Here is a 19,136-nt window from a genome sequence, read left to right as displayed (position 1 = left end):
AGGATAACATGATCTTGGTGTTTCTTTGTCCATAACCTAGGTGAATACAATGTTTGCAATAGAAGCATCATGATTGGAACTAAGAAAGCAAAAATCATAACAGGGACTGCTAGAGTATTTCCCCTTTCACTATACACATAATTCCTTCTCATTTTTGTGTCTTGCTAAAATGTTGCTTTTAGCAACTTCAACAACTAAACATCAAAAAGCTCCTAGAGAAGATATTTGAGTTTCTAATCATTAATTTCCAGCAGTCAAAAATCAATTTCAGCAAACAATTTTAGTAATTTAAGACCTCAATTATATATTCCAGATTTTGAACATATAAAATAACTCACTTCTATAACTAACTCAGCTTCTATAAGCAACCTTTAAATAATTCACATGCTCCACCAATAACAAAGATTAAGGCTTACTTTTGTCTACCTGGATTAGTAATGAATTAGTTCATTTGCAGCTTCAAGACAACAAATTTAATAGAGTAAGGCTTAGGGAGTTCCAGCTTTGACTGAGAAGACATTAAAAATCATTCTCTTATTCTTTCCAACTCTTTCCTTGAGTTAACCCACATACATCATAGTTGTTGGAAACAAATATCTTGAATGCGACATCATATTTGTTTTTGCAAAAGTAAAGTAGCCCTGTGCCGCTGTATTGTACTTCGTGTTTTAGACTTCACTTTTCTGTTTCCTTTTTATAATTTCTTTGATACTCTTTGCTGAATTTAAATTCGTAACATTTCATAGGCTTCCGAAGCAACAATAATTACTCAAAGCTAATCTTACAAACATCCCAATAATCATGAAAATATTTTAACTCACACAACCAAAAAATACCTCCCAATTAGATTTTCATACTTGCCCGATAACAAAAATTCAAACGTCAATGAAAGAAAGAGGGAACAAAGAGAGGGAAAGTACCTCGAAGGTCGAATACAGCAGACAATAGATGCAAACCCCTTAAAACCTTCTCAAGAAGCAGCAATGATCAAACCCCTGCTTCCTTGAAAGCCTTTTAAAAATGGGCATAACAGAGACTATAAGCAAAATAACGTTTTATTGATAGAAGGCTACTTTTGATTTGACAAAACTACCTCCAACATTAAATAATGTGACCAAACTCATTCTTTTTCTATAATTAGATTAACAAAAGAGGAAGAAGAAAGAAAGAAAGAAATTGGAATTGGTAGTGAATTTAGTTCTCCAAAAGAAAGTTACAAATCCAAGATAAAATAGAGAATGCACAAGACCAAAGAGTTGATTCTATCCTTCCTTTCTACGGTAGTCAGTGATTTGGAATAAACTTTTCCATTCATGCATTGAATATTGTGTCCACATATCTAGAGTAACAAAACAAGTAAAGTTTTTTTTTCTTGTTTGCAAAATGACAAGTAAGAACGCATTTCAAATTCCAAAAGATTTGCATTTGAAGATTTCATCAGCAAAATAAATTCAGAAAATATTACGAGTTCTTTGCTGAAGTTATGATATCTACTCTTTGCTTCAATCTCACATCCAGGAACAAAAGCCAAAAGCCTGGAGTATCTTCATCCTATCATTTATTTTCCCCCTTGTCACCTGAAACTCATATGCTGCAAAAGAAAAGTTATATTGGCATGAGTTGCCGAAAAGGGAGGCCTCTACAAATGGGAGAGGGGAAAAATGCCTAAATCTTGGCCTTGACATTCGACGTGAGTCTTCAAAAGTTAGGGTTTTGACGAAGATCGGAAACCCTAGTATACACAACCAGTTCGATAACCACAGTTTCGCAGAGAGAGAGAGAGAGAGAGAGAGAGAGAGAGAAGAAGGGAGATGATTTGAGATCAGTGAGAGACATGCAGAACCTGTGCAACTAATATAGTGCGAGTGACTCACCGGTATGGCGGCAGTTGTGTTAGCGGCCGAAAATTTGAACTGCGCAGGAAAGAATCGCCTGCCTTGATCTGGAGAGAGAGAAAGAGAGAGAGAGAGAGAGAAAGAGAGAGATGAGGGTTTGTCGTGGTGAGATTGTGAGAGAGAAGATCAAAAGGCCCAATTCAAAGACACCTGTGATATTCCTTTCACTACATGGTTCCACGTAACTCATAAAGGACAAGAAGTAAAATTACCATATCACCCACTTGCCCAAAATTAGGTGCCCTCCAATTTAGGGGTAAAATCGTCCAAATCAGCCAAATTTGGCTAGCGATTCCAATTTCCAACTGAATCTTATTATAGAGGTTTAGGATATACAGTCATTTTCAAATGAGCAGGTCCTTATTTGAGTTAAAATAAAGACCTCTCCATTTCTCCTATTTTTCTTTCGAATTTCGATGATTCGAGCTTCTCAATATGTTCAGAACGTGATTTTAAGAGTACACGTGAGGAATCAGCAAAAAAAAAGACCGGAAAGGGTTTCATCCGAGCAGTTTTTATTTAAACCGGTTAATAAAAAACAAACAAAAACTGCTCGAATGAAGCCTTTTCGATCATTTTTTTTGCTGATTTTTCGCGGGTACTCTTAAAATCACATTCTGAACACATTGAGCGGCTTGAATTATTGAAATTCTATCGATAAAGGGAGGTCCTTATTTTATTAAGTTAAGGTGGTCCTTTTATATATATATATATACGGAGCGGTTCCGGAGACACCCAAAAAAATACCTAAAAAAACACCTCATAGTTCCTGATCAAATTTTGATGATCCGAGCCGCTCAATGTGATCAGAACGTGATTTTAAGGGTATCCAATAGAAATCAGCAAAAAAAATGGCCGAGAAAGGCTTGATCCGAACAGTTTTAAACAGTTTTTTATTGAACGGTTCAAATAAAACTGCTCAAATCAAGCCTTTTTCGATTATTTTTTTTGTTAATTTCTCGCGGGCACCCTTAAAATCACATTCTGCACACATTGAACGATTCGGATCATAAAAATTTGATCGGGAACTATGAGTTTGAGATTTGAGATGTTCTTTTAGGTGTTTTTCTGGGTGTCTATTGAACCGTCCCGATATATATATATAGTAAGCTTCTAATAAGGGCGTTCTTACCGTATTACGGTAATGGCTTCCCATTTCCTTCTCTTTTCCAACCAAATTTTGATGATCCGAGCCGCTCAATATGTTCAAAACGTGATTTTAAGGGTACCCGCGTGAAATCAGCAAAAAAATGACCGAAAAGGGCTAGATTTGAGCAGTTTTTATTTGAACCGTTCGATAAAATACAAACAAAAACTGCTCGGATCAAACCCTTTTCGGTCTTTTTTTTTGCTAATTTTTCGGGAGTACCCTTAAAATCACGTTTTGAACACATTGAGCGGCTCGGATCATCGTAAATTGGTCGGGAAAGGGATGTCCTTACCGTAATACGGTAAGGGCACCCTTATTAGAAGTTTTGTATATATATATCGGTCTTGCTATTGTCAGCCCACTAGGCTGACGATAAACACACTAAAAAACAAGGAAAACACGTATTTCTGTGCACTTTTTATATCCTTTAATGCACATTCACACACCTACTATCGTCAGCCCATTGGGCTGAGTTTAGAATTTTCCTATATATATATAAGAGTCCCCTTCTTATAAGAACTACCTTATTTTAATAAAATGCGAACTTCCCTTTTCCGATAGAATATCGATGATCCGAGCCGCTCAATGTGTTCAGAACGTGATTTTAAGGGTACCCGGGAGAAATCAGCAAAAAAAAAAAGATCGGGAAGGGCTTCATCCGAGCAATTTTTATTTATTTTTTATCTAACGGTTCAAATGACAACTGCTCAATTCAAGCCATTCCCGGTCATTTTTTTTGCCGATTTCTCACGAGTACCCTTAAAAATCATGTTCTGAACACATTGAGCAGTTTGGATCATCGAAATCCGATCGGAAAAGACGAAAAATGAGAGGTCCGCATATAAGGTCCTCATTTTAAGGTTCTTACTTGAAGATTTCTGTTATATCTACATAATAAAACAGAGCTGTGTTTGAATCCAAAAGACAACCAACGCTCCAGATTTATCTCTTCCTCCTGCATAAATCTCTACCCTCCATTCTACAAAATGGCATGTCCGTAAATTGATAACTTTTTTTGACCATTTTCTAATCACACATTCCCCTTCTATTTTGGAAATCCGATTTCCATTTGCAGACCCCTCTCCCTCTCACGCTCTCTCTCTCGCGCTCTGTCTCTCTGCGAATACGGCCTTCTCTCTCTCCGAATACGGCCTTCCTCCGCCTCCTCCCATCACGCAGGTTGGCCATCACCTCATTCTCCCCGCGCCGGTAGATCGCCAATCCCTAATGACCCAACACATGCAGCTATGTGAAACTATGATGTATTTTCGATAAAAAAGGTGAACAGAAAGCTTCAACGTCCGGCTCTGCATCACCCTACAGTCCAGTAACTCTCTCCCTCTCTCTCTCTCTCCATAGTTTCACATAGATGTGCTGACATGTTTTTTTGCTCTGATGTATTTTCGAAGGAACCTGATAATACGATTTGTTTTCGTGCCCTGTAATGCTATTTGCAAATTGTCTTAAAAAGTCAATTTGGAAACGAAAACACATGCAGCTACCCATTTGGAAACGAATTGTTACGGGCTAGCACGGCTGATTATACCTATATTTTTTTTTGTGCAATGTTGATTCATGCCCTGTACGTTGTATAATCTGATCGAATGATTGTATTGTTTTCGTGCCCTGTACGTTGTGTATAGATTTTTTCAGTTCTTTGATTCATGCCCTGCACATGCATTGCGTGTACCAAATTTGTAATCGGTATGTTCAGGCGGTAGTCTTCGGGCAAACCGAAAGTTCCTTATTTTAATGCATCCTAGGTGTTTGTAAAAATGCCTCATACAAATAGAATTGCTCTGTCATAATTCATTAGCTTCAACTACTATGCCTTCTGCAACGTGGGTCAGTTGAATGGCATAGTGTTCCTTGAGCTCCTCAATTTTCAAAGAAATAATGCTTCAGTACATTACGAGACCAATTAAGTTGTTGCCATTCGTCTACGCCAAGCCACTTGAAGCTTTTCTATTCCATCGGTTCACACCAGCAGAGTGCACCATTGCCTTTTAGTACTCCATTTGTCAGAGACTTAAGTGACTTTATTTTTTGCCGTTTCAAGGCGGTGGTCTGCCCCATATCAATAGTATAAGGAGCCACTATTTCAATATTTTCTTTCCAATGTTGGTTTGCCGTTTTTTTTTTTTTTTTTTGTCTTTTTGTATTAGGCAATGACCAGCACAGGAAAGCCAACATGTGTTAGCAATGGAGAAAAAGATTCACGGGTATCACCCTTTGACGTATCTTCTATCTTCTATCTTTATAGTCAATAAGCTAAACGACATTCTAATTTCTCAAATTTGTTTATACACGTATTTTAGGAACAATCCGGTAAAGATATATCAAAAGGTACACTAGCGCAACGTGCCCAACGAGAACGAGAACGTATTTTTAAGCAAACCACTGAAAGGCGATCGGAACAACACTCGCCGATAAATACAAGTGTAAGACTCTTATTAATCAAAATCATGTTTTTTTTTGTGTGGTAAATATTGGATGTGTTTTTATTTTCACACACATGCATCTCACATGTTTGTTTCATATTTTTGTTCTTTATGCTCTATTTAACTTAGTTTTTCTCATGATTCCCAATTCATGTAGTCTGGAGGCTATAATGAAATATCTGATTTGAACACTTCAATAGGAAAACCACATTTTTGTTTTGATTTTTGCAATTGTGTTATCCAATTTTTATGTCCAAGTAGGCTTTTAGTTTAGATGATTTTGTTTCAGATTCTTAAGAGTGGACAACTTCCATGGATTTATTGGGTACAAGATGACTTCCACGGATTACCCCACACATTTTTTTTAAACCTTTCAGTTTTACTTTTTTAGTGAGAACCATTCTCATGCCGTTTAATAGGAGTTTCATGTTCTAAGATTATTATACTGTCAATTGCTCATCAATCTAGCTTTTTTAGATGGTAGCCATTTCTTTAACAAATCAGAACTTATCTGTGAAGCTTCCAAGTCCTTCGACAGAGTGGGAGTTTGGGATTTCTTTTGTCCCAAGTGTGATTGTTAATTCCCTTACAATTCCACATAAAAGGGGAAAATGGTGTATAGCAGGGACATCATATGAAGACCTTTTAAGTAACATACAATTTACACAACTAATCAACCTGGATGGGGGGCTTTTCGTTTGCTATTAGGTTGGATTCAAATCAGGCACGTTCTTTGTTGGAGAAATTGATTGCTGGAGTTCAAATGAGGCATGTTTCTCCTCAATCATTAGAGACTTATAGTCTGCCCTTTTTTTTTTTTGTTGGGAATCATCCTACTTTGTCAAAGAATCATGAGATTCCATATTTATGTCAAATTATCGAGATTTACATTGTGCAATTGTATGTAACTAACTGTAACTAATTATCGGGACCATTTTTTTTTTTCTGTTGTTCATGTCTGAGGCGGCAGGACCATTTTTTTTACTTTGTTGTGGTTTGTCTGTGTCTGGCCGATTTGTAATTTTGTATAGTTGCAAACTTCCTATTACATCGCGTTGCGGCTTTAAGCACAGGGAATTTCTACGAATATGCTTGGTTTTTTTTTTTTTTTTTGCGTAGTTTGGTTCGTTGGACAAGGGTTGATATATTGCACGTGAGTCCAGTGTCTATTTGTGTGTGCGATCGTTTGAGCCATGGCTTTAGGCACGGGCATGAACCTAATTTAAGAAAACAAATCTTCCCGTATAAATCAGCTTCGTTGGCGGGGGTGGTCAATAGTTTCGTAATTCATTTTAATTGTATTCAAAATGCGTTGCGCCGTGCCTTCAGGCATGGGCATTTTTTACCCAAACTTTGGACGCCTGAGTTTCAGATATTGAATTAGGCGAGTAGAGGAAAGTTAGGTCACGAGACATTAAAGAATTGTGACCTTGGCATCTAGATAAACATTGTTTTGCTATGTGATAAGCTACATGCTGATGTACAACATTGCAGCATATGAATCCTATAGGTAGTTCAGAGTACATCTTGCTGTAAGCAAATATGTATTCCAAAATTTTTATGTTAAATACATGGGGAAAAAATGATTCGGGTGTTCAACTGGTAGCATGATAACCTGTGCAATGAATGGTCGTTCAAATCTGCAAATCTATATATGTTTCTTAGTAAACCAATTAAGAATGCACTGTTGGATGGGTTTGGTTTTCTTTATGACGAGACATAGTGCACTTTGGCAACTCTCAGTTATGGTGCAACTGTAGTCACGAGACCGCCATGGAACTCAGGAAGCCTTTGTTTTGGGGCTCGACTCTCACGCGCGTGCTATTAATTCATGTGTTCGACTATCTATATCTTCTAACCATTTTTTTTTTATAATTCTTTCTCAATTGATGTTCACCGTGCTATCCATGTTCACAAGGTAGGTCGAAGCCTTTGTTTTGGGGCTCGACTCTCACGCGCGTGCTATTAATTCATATGTTCGACTATCTATATCTTCTAACCATTTTTTTTTAATAATTCTTTCTCAATTGATGTTCACCATGCTATCCATGTTCACGAGGTAGGTCTCCATATAAATATGGAGGTTCTGCCAAACACTGATTAGTACCTGTAATATAATTTATGTGTCTCTTAACAGGATGTACAAAGAATAGGGGCAATGGCTAAGAAAAGGAAGGCAACGTATGTAGGGAGTGGAAAGGAAAACTCTAAGGTATCACACGTTGACACAACACACGATGACACATGTCTTCTACCTTTCATTTGAAAAAAAAAAATTTTCTTAAGTAATACTGCTTCTCTCTTTAGCCACAGGTTGGTAAAGATATATCAAAATTGGCATCGGCACAACGTGCGCAACGGGAAAGAGAACGAAACCTAAAGCAAAGCACTACTCAACGATCAGAACAACACCTGCTATGGGATACTAGGGTAAGACTCTTTTGAATAAAAACAATGACATGCAAAATTAAATTAAAAACAACAAATATGATAGTCGATGCAACTGACTGAACTATTCGTTGTCTATTTATAGACACAACCTCTACACGAAATAAATATCGGGGCTACCCGTGATGAGCACTGTGCCAACATTGGCAACAACCTCCATATTCGTGAGGTATTCCTTAAGCACGCTCTTTATGTTATAATTATTTTAATCAGCGTTGTTAATTTTGCGAATAAACGTTTCATTATGCATTACTTCAAAGGATACACAAAGGGCGAACACAATTGCTCAGGCAAGGCAGAAGTCAAGTTATGCAGATAAGGGGAAAGGACTTCTCACCTATGCTATTGAAAAAGATTCTTTGGTATTATTCCTGCACAATGCTTTGTGTCTTTCCAAAAAGTCTGTTGTGTGGATTATTTGGAGTTTAAACAAATTTGAAATTATGTGCCATAATTATTGTATCCCTACCTTCTTTTATTGTTTGAATCTTTTAAATTTGAAATTTGAATCTTTTAAACAAATTTGAAATTATGTGCCATAATTATAGGTAGAGCCACTTCGAGACAAAAATGTTGGAGTTGAAATCCATGAAGAGCGGAATGTGAACATCATACGTGTTCGTGAGGTACTTCGTACACTATTTATATGGAGACCATGAAAGTAACAACCAAACATCGATACTGCTTTCCAAGCATCTATATAATAAAACAGAGCTGTGTTTGAATCCAATAGACAACCAACGCTCTAGATTTATCCCCTTCTTCTGCATAAATCTCTGCCTTCCATTCTATATTCCTTTTTTAGTCTTAAATGTTTCCCTGATATAGAATTAGATGAATCAGTAATGAGATATGATTTTGATTTGATTTAATTTTATTTCCTTTTCCAAAACCTAATTTTGTTCCCTTCTCCTTTTGGTTCAAAAATTGAAACCTTCTCTCTCTCTCTCTAAACCGTGGTTCAAAAATTGAGAGGTACTTTACCTCTTCAGTTAGGGTTTTTTGTTCACATTTTTGCAACATGAATATGAGTTCATCCAACAACGTCGATGGCAACAAAGTTCTATTCTTCCGGTGCTCCCGTTTGGGTCTTTCTGTTCAGGTTTTTTTTTTAATCGCATCAAAACTCGATTACGTAAGGATTATTTCTAAATTAATTTATGATGTTTGAGTTTGTTTTGCAACAGATTTACCTAACAAGTTTATAGGAAAATTGAGGTACACTTAAAGTTTTTGTTTACATTTATCCATTCGCATGCTTATGAATTTTTACTATATTGAAGGTAGACGGTTAGTTTGGTGAGATTTTTTATTTCTTCTAAATCTGCTTTTTCATTTTTTGAATGTAGACAAAAAAAAAAAAAAAACACATCTTTGATAAAAAGACGTGATCGCTATGTGTGATAAAAAAGCCTTGGTGAAGAACTCATTTTGGTTGTCTAAACATTTAAGTTCTTGATTAGGTAGTATTAGCTCTATTTCCTTTCTAATTTTATCTTTTGCAATTTTAATTGGAGTATAGCCGGTGGTCTTCTTCCGTAATTTTATCTTTGTTAAGATTAACCTTAACAAAGGGTTAGTTTGTTTGGTTATTTTATTGGAGACTTGATAAGTGTACTCGCATGTGATTTTTAATATAAAAGGCATCTTTGATGAATTTCTCATAATAAGAGTGTTTTGCAAAACTTAGTGATGTTATTCAAAAAAGGGAGGGGAGGCTGATCTAATGAATATGATTTTTTCCCTCTGTGGTAATTCCAATCAGCTACTTTCTCCCTTCTTTTTTTTCAAAATAGAAATGAGAGAGAGTAAAGGGTTTAAAGGGTCCGGCGAGGTCACACGAGGCGGAATGGATGTGTATCCCAATTTTAACCAACCAAACAGGTAATTCAAGTAGACTAATAATTAATTTCGGGGTGGGGGCTAAAAGTATATGGAATTTGCTGTGACATCTGTGCTAAAAATGAAACCTCTGTTTTTTTGTGGGCATAAAAAAGTGTTCGTTAAAATCATGGAAAAAAGTAGCCGGACTAGGTACTGAAAAGGGCAAGTCAAACATCTAAAATCGGACTATGATTGGAACGAAGCCTCTCAAATCCAAATTAGAAATTAGATGATTCATCTTTAAAGTAGGATATTTAGAGCAATAAGATCTATTTGTGCCTTAAAAATGTGTGAAATTATGCCGAATATTCAATGAAAGCATTAGACAACTATCAGTGGGCAATTAGGTGAGAATCAATTTGAAATTTCTGAAGTCAAACAAACGTGTTTTTGTTCTAAATACATATTACCTCTCCAGGTGCAATCCCACTTTATTTTTTGATTTATGTTTGTGAACTCTCACTGTGATGAATCACTAAATTTATGTTTGTTTTGGTATACAAGGTTCTAAAAAGAACGGAGTTGAAGTAAAGCTACAACTGAATGCTTTGTGTCTCCTGGAACCTCTCATTGGGAATGAAAGATGAAAAGAATTTTCATATGCCAATATTTCTTATCATTTTATTCTGCTTCCTCTAATATTTCTTTCGTTTGGTAAGTTGTGGGGTGGACATTGTTGAATATAAGTTAGATACTAAATGAACTTAGAAATAAGACATCTTTGGTTCCACTGGTTTTGTAAAATGTACTCTTTAGTATTTTTAAAAAACCTGCCGGTTCCCCACCCCCGAAACCCCCCCCCCCTTCCCCTTTTTTGAAAATGAAGAGTTCGCCTTCGGAAAAGCATCCACAAATCCTCCGTAGGATTTTTATCCCCTTCAAACCACGTTTACGAACTGCCTATTGCAACTCCAAGAGATCTCCAATTGTAACTCCAATTTTTTCATTAGCATTTGTCTTCAACAACCATTACCACTGAAACCAAATCCAGATGTATATACTGAAAACTTATCTTTGAACAAGGTATGTGAGATATTTTTATGTTTATGTTATGTAATCACTATTATAGTGCATTGCATTTTATTGATATAGTTTCGCTTTGTCGCCAACTAATTAAACATTATGTTTTTTCATAGCAAGGCCCTGTATAATGGTGCCATATGAAAGGCCATGAGTTAATTAGTGTACTGTAGTAGGAGGGTTATTTTATTGATCACGGCTTTGATGAAATAAACAGATTTGGCAATCCAACTTTAGAGGATTTGTCAGAGAAATGCTTCCTAATGTAGGTATTGAGACGACTCAGTTTGAAGGCATAGTTCGTATTAATTCGAAATTTAATTTGTTTTGTGCCCACATTTTGCTAAAGATTTTGGAACTCTTTTAAATACAAAGTAATTGGAGTGTACATTAAGACTGAATTGTTTTGGTCTTGCGATTCTATATTTTCGTACATGGCTTTCAGCATTAATTTTGTAGTTTGACCGAAGACTCCATTGTATTACGGTAAGTTAATTAGGTAGAGATGTTCCTTATTGTATTACATTTACATTCAGTTAGGACTTCGAAGTTTTAATATCATACATGAATTTATTTTACAAATGGTTTTTTTGGTGTAAGAGAAATCATATGGCTGAGGTTTTGGTGGTCTAATAAGGATTAGCTTTTGGTGGTATGATACCGTTTAGAACCTTTTTGTTTTGAATTTGCTTGCCTTCATATTTTATAGTTGGAATATAATGACCAAAATGCTTTGCCAGCTGTGTTTTCCATTGCCACGCCATAGTACGCCAAAAGTGCCAAAACACCTTTTCATAGGCATCTATGTACATACTGGCTCAAATTTGCATGGCTTAGCTTAATCTATGAAGTGACGAGTTGTGGATGGAGTGAAACTCATTGCTTGAAACTAATACTATGGTAAACATATTTTTTTTTGTCTCATTAGATTCATTACCAACATGATCTCTATTCCAGTTTCTTATGGGAATTCCAATTCTAATTGAAGATTGTGTCTTTGTTGCTTTTTTTATGTTGCGTCAAATTAATATGCGGTAGGACAAATAAAATATTTATTTTGATAATATTCTTAGTTTTGTTAATTTCTTTTTATTAGGTTATGAAGCAGGGGTTGGTGTTGCAGATGGGAGAAACTGCATAAGAGAGCTACGGAGGTGGGCAGGTGCATAAGGATCACATGCAATGGGTTTCTGTTTTCATGCAGAAATATTGCAAGATGTGAGGTCCTCCTGCTATTACTAGAGGGAGATGAGAATAGAGGATTTGATTATGGTAAGAAGTGGAAAGAGATACGAATGGGTTGAAGTGGCTTAGAACGGGTGAGAATCTAAAGGAGGATTCGAATGTAAGTCATGATAAATTGGGGTTTGAAATTTATTACAGTTGATTGTGTTTTAATAGGTTAGAGGACGAAGATGGGTCTCTCACTGGTGTTGTGTCTGGTTTTGTAATTGCTATTGTATACGATTTGTTGAACGTGTAATCACATTACGTTTAGGCTAAGATGACATTGTTTGTAGTTAATTTCACTTCAAGTGTGAGTGTGACTGACTCTCGATGGAGCTGTTGAATTTTAGATTAGTCGAAGCGGTCCCCACTAATTAAAAATCGATTTGTGTTGGGGTCAAGTTATATGGGTGTGTGTCCATGGGCACGATTTTGCTGAAGAGTAACGACACTAAAAGCCAATTCCCATGCCGCATTCTTTGAGCCGTGCCTTCAGGCACGGGTATGCGCTAGTATATATATATATATAAGGACGATTCAAGGGGTATTCAAAAAAATACTCCAAATCTTAATCTCATAGTTTTCGATCAAATTTTTATGATTCGAACCGTTCAATGTGTGCAGAATGTGATTTTAAGAGTGCTCGTAAGAAATTAGAAAAAAAATGACCGGAAAATGCCTTATTTGAATAGTTTTTATTTGAATCGTATAATAAAAACAATTCGAAACTGTTCGGATCAAGCCCTTCCAGTCATTTTTTTGCTGATTTCTTACGGGTACCCTTAAAATAAAGTTTTGATTACATTGAGCGGCTCGGATTATCAAAATTTGATCAGAAACTATAATGTATTTTGTTAGGTGTTTTTTTGGGTGTTCCCGAAACCGCCCCAATATACTCGTATATATATAGAGTCCGGTTCCCCTAAGGGATCCCGCATGGGCTTACTGTGCGGGACTCCTATTTTCCGATCGAATTGCGACGATTCAAGCCGCTCAATGTGTTCAGAACGTGATTTTAAGGGTCCCCGTGGGAAATCAGCAAAAAAAATGACCGGGAAGGGCTTCATCCGAGCAGTTTTCATTGAATGGTTCAAAAAAAACTGCTCGGATGACGCCCTTCCCGGTCATTTTTTTTGCTGATTTCTCGCGGGGACCCTTAAAATTACGTTCTGCACATATTGAACGGTTCGGATTTTCAAAATTTGATCGAAAAATAAAAGTCCCTCATTTTAACAAAATGATGGATCCCTTACTTGAAAATTCCTATATATATATAATAATAATTTACTACTCCTACCTTTTTTCCTAAAAAAAATGCTATTATTCTATAGCTATTATTAAGAGCCAAAACATTAGAGCATCCGCATTGGTAATAATCAAAACCAATAACCAAAATGTGTCACGTTAGTATTTTATTATCCATTTAGTTCATAATTGAACTTAACAATCTCTACCTCCACATTAGTTATTTTTGTATCCCTAACCAAAAAAACCCCCACAATACACAATGTACATTTGTCCAATTACAAACAAATTATAATCACGTATCTGGCCACACCAAATTATTCGTCTCGATGAGAAGATTCTAATGTGAAGTGTTTTTGAGTTTTGGTTATTAGTAAAAGTTGTTAAGTTTGGTTATGAAATGAGTGAAATTTAGTTATGGGCTTCATCCGAGCAGTTTTTTTTTTGTTTTTTATCTAAAGGTTCAAATAACAACTGCTCAAATCAAATTTTTTTGGGCCATTTTTTTTGTCAATTTCTAACGGGTACCTTTAAAAACACGTTCTGAACACATTGAGTAACTCGAATCATTGAAATCCGATCGGGAAAGACGAGAAATGGGAGATCCGCATATAAGGTCCTCATTTTAAGGTCCTTATTAAGAGGAATTTTCAAGTGAGGGATCTCTCATTTTGTTAAAATGAGGGACTTTCATTTTTGATCAAATTTTGAAAATCCGAACCGTTCAATGTGTGCAGAACGTAATTTTAAGGGTCCCCGCAAGAAATCAGCAAAAAAAATGACCGGAAAGGGCGTCATCCGAGCAGTTTTTTTTTAATCGTTCAATGAAAACTGCTTGGATGAAGCCCTTCCCGGTCATTTTTTTTGCTGATTTCTCACGGGGACCCTTAAAATCACGTTTTGATCACTTTGAGCGGCTCGGATCATCGAAATTCAATCGGAAAGGGGAGTCCCGCATTTTAATAAAATGAGGGATCCCTCACCGGAACCTCTATATATATATATATATACGGGACGATTCAAGAGACACAAAAAAAAAAACACTTCAAATCTCAATCTTATAGTTTCCGATCAAATTTTTATGATTCGAACCGTTCAATGTGTGCAGAATGTGATTTTAAGAGTGCTCGTAAGAAATTAGAAAAAAAATGACTAGAAAAGGCCTTATTTGAGCAGTTTTTATTTGAACCGTATAATAAAAACTATTCGAAACTATTCGTCTCAAGCCCTTCCCGGTCATTTTTTTTGCTAATTTCTCACGGGTACCCTTAAAATTACGTTCTGATCACATTGAGTGGCTCGGATCATCAAAATTTGATCGGGAACTATGAGGTATTTTTTTAGGTATTATTTTGGATGTCTCCGGAACTGCCCCAATATATATATATATATATATATATATATATATATATATATATATATATATATATATATATATATATGATTTACTACTCCTACCTTTTTTCCTAAAAAAAATGTTGATATTCTGTAGCTGTTATTAAGAGCCCAAACATTAAAGCATCTGCAATGGTAATAATCAAAATCAATAATCAAAATGTGTTACGTTAGCATTTGATTTCATCCATTTAGTTCATAATTAAACTTAACAATCTCTGCCTCCACATCGGTTATTTTTGTATCCCTAACCAAAAATCCCCCCAAAATACACAATGCACATTTGTCCAATCACAAACGAATTCTAATCACGTATCCGACCACACCAAATTATTCGTCTTGATAAGAAGATTCTAACGTAGAGTATTTTTGAGTTATTGAGTTTTGGTTATAAGTAAAAGTTATTAAATTTGATTATGAAGTGAGTGAAATTTGGTTATTTGATAAAAGATTTGTAAACTCTGCTTATTAAAATATGGGGTGTTTATTGAGTATTGTTATTAAATTTATTTATCCACACCCATTTTCTTATTACAATGAGGATGTTTTTACTTCTTAGGCAAAGAACTGAGGTGATTTACTACCAATTTGTGATTTAGTACCTTTTTCCCTTTTCAATTTTGCTACGATACACAATTAATGTGTGAGGCCCGCCCACAATATGAATGTGTGGATGTGTTTCACTTTGTATACTTAGTTTTTTTGGCTTGAGTTGTGGCTTGAGTTGTTGTCTAAACCTTTAAATAAAAGAGAATTGAAGCCAAATTGGATGGGTTGGCAATTTTTGTTCGATTTTTTCAATTGTGCCTCCCAATTGGAGGCCAACACGCAGTCTCTTGAAGAAGTGGATCCACTCAGAAACACAACGATCCGCAAACTCAAAGCATCGACGAGACATCAGCCTAACTTCATATGTCCAGTTGCCTGGAGGAATAGTCAGCATGTTCACCTTGTCATAAAGCCAAACTACTAAGAAAGAGAGAAAACAAGTAAGAAACTATAGGAAGTCAAGCCGATTGTTGAGGTAAAACGAGAATAAGAGAAATGTTAGAAAAAGGAAAGCTGAGTGAGAAGCCTACGTGCTACCCCCAAAGACCGATCTCTCCAAAGCGAACCTTGTCTAAACCAATCAAAGTCTTAGCCAAAACCATCGGAATCATGTCCTTTCGAGCCTCAATTTGGATAGCAGCACTAACCAATGCTGCGCTAGCATGGCCAGCGGACGGCATCTGTAGACACCCCAATTTGGCCTAACAATTATTTGAAGTCCCACCTTGGGGACCATCCCGATGATGAATGGATACAACGATTGCTGATTGACTTCTCGTGAACCCGTGGACTTATGGTGAGTACTTTTAACCACTTAGAGGACCTAATCCAGAGTCATATAGCATTTCAGACAGAAATACAGAATCCCAGGAAAATCCATCTGTCGGCCGTAACATCGATCTTACGATTTCAACATTATTTCTTCACCCGTGAAACTTGTTACTTGAAAATCTCTTTGAGAGATTAATCTTTTAGCTGCCAGGTCTATCCTTCGGCCGCTTAATCGTTCACTCGGCCGCTAGATCCATTACTTGGCCGCCGGATCATCTATTTTCCAAATTTTGGAATGTTCTGTCATACGTTTGATCCGATCATCAAAACCCTAGCAGCCAAATTCTGATGCGTTTGGACTACGTAAGGAGATTACCATGAGAAGTTAGAGTTGCCCTATAATTTCAATTTTAATCGTGCAATGTGATTGGTTGGAGTGATGTCATCCGGTGCCTATATAAAAGGGCTTTTGGTTTCGAAAATATATACAATTGATACATTCATTCACCCTCTCTAGCCACAAAATTCTGCATACATACTCTCTCACATCCCCTCTACAAAACGCCTAACCTTCCGAAGGCAGCAGCAATCCAACGATCCAAACCTCGAAGTCCAAACCCTAACCCTAGGGTTTCCCGAGAAGCAAATCAGTCAATCCCATCAAATCCAAAGCAAGCAAATCAGTCAATCCCATCAAATCCAAAGCAATCAAGCCACTGAGGGATCAAACTAGTGAGGCCCAGGGGCCTGTGGTTCATTTTATTTACAGTTTATACATATTAATCACATCTTTTTGATTATCGCTTAATCGTCTGATCTAGTGTGGGGAAGAATATCGGCTGGGGAATCAATCCCTCGATGGATATACAAAACCAAAAGGATCCCTCAGTCGTGACATCCATTCATCAGCCAAGAGATCCACTCTCTGGGACACTTGTTTTGTTATTTTGCTTTCGATACATGTTTCAATTACTGTCTTGGCTCACCATATCAACTGTTAAAGGCTAATAATCAGCTTATGTGTTTATAGTTAAATAAAGCAAATATTAATCATATGTCGAACAACTATGGGCCAGTCTTATGATTGGGCAAAGAGGGGTGCGTAACACCTTCCCATTATTGTATTCTTGGCTCCCGTACCTAAAATCTCTATCTGATTTTTCTAGTTTTTATAAATTAGGTGGCGACTCTGTTTTGATGATAACCGTTACTGTGTGGCGATGTTCCTAGCCATGGAAATATCCACGATTCTGGTTTACGAAGCAAACATCCAAACAAAAAAACAACAACGATCAATCTGTGTGGCGATGCCTCGCTTCGGGCGGTGTCTACAGGAACCAAGAGGTAAGCCGCCAATAAGCACATGCAAAGGGCCGACATGCGTTGAGGCTGATAGGTCATGTCCGTAAAGTCACCAGGAGGATAGAATATCTCGATAAGCCACATGATGTTAAGACGACTATCGCTAACCAAGTAGCGAGCGGCACCATCACTCAATCCAAGAACCACGGCTAGGACCTTGGAAATTTTCACACACATGGGAGGGATGATGGCCTCTCCCGAGCTCAAGTCGCCAAGGTATGCACGAAACTCTTCCACGGTAGGACAAAGCTCTTACTCGCCAAACCGGAACACATGAACTTCCAGATCCCAGAAGCTCGGCACTGCCTTCAAAAGCTCAGGGTGGATGCGAATGTTGCAAAGAAACCTCATGGAGTAGAGGTCATGAGTGCGAAAGTTAAGCCAATTGACACCGTCCATCGCAACCAACCAAGGGCGAAGTGAACCGGTGAGAGAAATAGCCATTTGAAAGAAGAATGATGTTTGGGGTGAAGAAAATTTGAAGATGGAAACCTCAATTTGTAGGAGAAATGGGGAAGCAACTTCAACTTTCTAAGAGCCTTGGGTTTCAAAAAGTGCAAATTTTCCATGAGTCTTGTATGGGGAAGGCTTAGTCATAGCATAAAAACCCAACATAAGCATGCACTGGCCGGGACATACCTCTGCAGGGGTTAAGCTTCAGTCATTGTGCAATCTGTCTTGGGAAGAAGCAAACTGCAGAACTGTCAAGAAACCAATATTGTGCGGTGTAACATCACGACACACAGCATTATAAAAACTTCGCACAGTGTTTTAAAAAACTCATGGTGTTTTAGGAGACCACGCATGGCCTACCATAGCCACGCACGGCCTACCATAGCCACGCACGACATTTCAGAGCCAGTATTTATGCAGTTTTTACAGCAGAGGTTGGAAATGGATTTGAGGCCTCTAGGGGAGCAGCCAACTGCCAAAACACATTTCAACGAGTATGTGGGTCTGCAGGGACATCTTGCCTCCAGTCAACTCCCAAAATTTGAGGTCATAGTACGCAAAAGTCAATAAAGTCATATTCTTGAGTCGGATTGGGGAATCAAAATCCATTTGGCGTCGTTTCAAGTTATTATTTCGAGTCGTAGAAGTCATTATGGCTAAATGTGACTTAGTCCAAGTTCTAGGTTGAGTCATTAGTCAAAATTTGAAGTCATGACCTTGAAAAGTCAATATTTCCTCGTTTTCAAGTCATATTCAAAACATGGGACCGGTCTTTGAGCCATCTTTTGATTCGTAAAGGTCATCATATGACCGTGTTCATATCTATAGAAAGGCTGTCTGTACAAAACTCAAAAGATGTAGCGTCAATTTTTCGTGTTTTACTTTGACTTCTATTCCTTCGTCAATATGTCACTTAGTAAAGAATCAGACTCAATTTCATGATGATATTATGGTGTGCATTTTGGTTATTTAATTTTTTTGAGCAACGGTAACAAAGGAAATTGAACAGCAGAAATAATAAGGAAGCAACACCTATATATAAATAAGCTCTGTATGGCATCCATGAGTCGAAGTACAAAATTGGGGCACGCAGGCCCTAAGATCAAAATCCTATCTATCAGGGCAAACAGGCGCCCTCAAAAGGAAGCACGCAGGCCCCTTCCAAAATGCCATAAAGCAAAAGGGTAGGAGGCTCAATCCTCTTCATCGTCCTTACTCCCCTCCTCATCCTCCTCCTCCTCCTCAGAAGCATCCTCCTCCGCCTCGGAAATAATGGCTTCTGGGACATGTACAACT

At 37.2% G+C, this 19,136-nt stretch overlaps 1 protein-coding gene across 1 annotated transcript; it reads left to right on the top strand.

The window, feature by feature from the left end:
* The first annotated feature begins 7,539 nt into the window (after positions 1 to 7,539).
* Positions 7,540 to 12,142, top strand: LOC131313982 (uncharacterized). The gene is made up of 9 exons (XM_058342476.1): positions 7,540 to 7,698; positions 7,794 to 7,916; positions 8,020 to 8,103; positions 8,195 to 8,393; positions 9,122 to 9,152; positions 10,769 to 10,841; positions 11,056 to 11,140; positions 11,935 to 11,992; positions 12,043 to 12,142. Exons 1-9 carry the CDS (start codon positions 7,645 to 7,647, stop codon positions 12,140 to 12,142), a joined length of 807 nt encoding a protein of 268 aa, XP_058198459.1. The 5' UTR covers positions 7,540 to 7,644.
* The last annotated feature ends 6,994 nt before the right edge of the window (positions 12,143 to 19,136 follow it).

This window comes from Rhododendron vialii, chromosome 13a (assembly GCF_030253575.1).
Source record: "Rhododendron vialii isolate Sample 1 chromosome 13a, ASM3025357v1".
NCBI classification, from domain to species: domain Eukaryota; kingdom Viridiplantae; phylum Streptophyta; class Magnoliopsida; order Ericales; family Ericaceae; genus Rhododendron; species Rhododendron vialii.
Note: the sequence above shows the minus strand (reverse complement) of the source record. Positions and strands in the feature narration are given on the sequence as shown.

What these genes read in the sequence shown, in the direction of transcription:
- LOC131313982 (XM_058342476.1), top strand. Translation starts at nt 7,645, where the DNA reads ATGGCTAAGAAAAGGAAGGCAACGTATGTAGGGAGTGGAAAGGAAAAC. An exon ending in ACCTGCTATGGGATACTAGG is followed by an intron (nt 7,917 to 8,019) that starts GTAAGACTCTTT and finishes GTCTATTTATAG; the next exon opens with ACACAACCTCTACACGAAAT. An exon ending in TCAGTTTGAAGGCATAGTTC is followed by an intron (nt 11,141 to 11,934) that starts GTATTAATTCGA and finishes TCTTTTTATTAG; the next exon opens with GTTATGAAGCAGGGGTTGGT.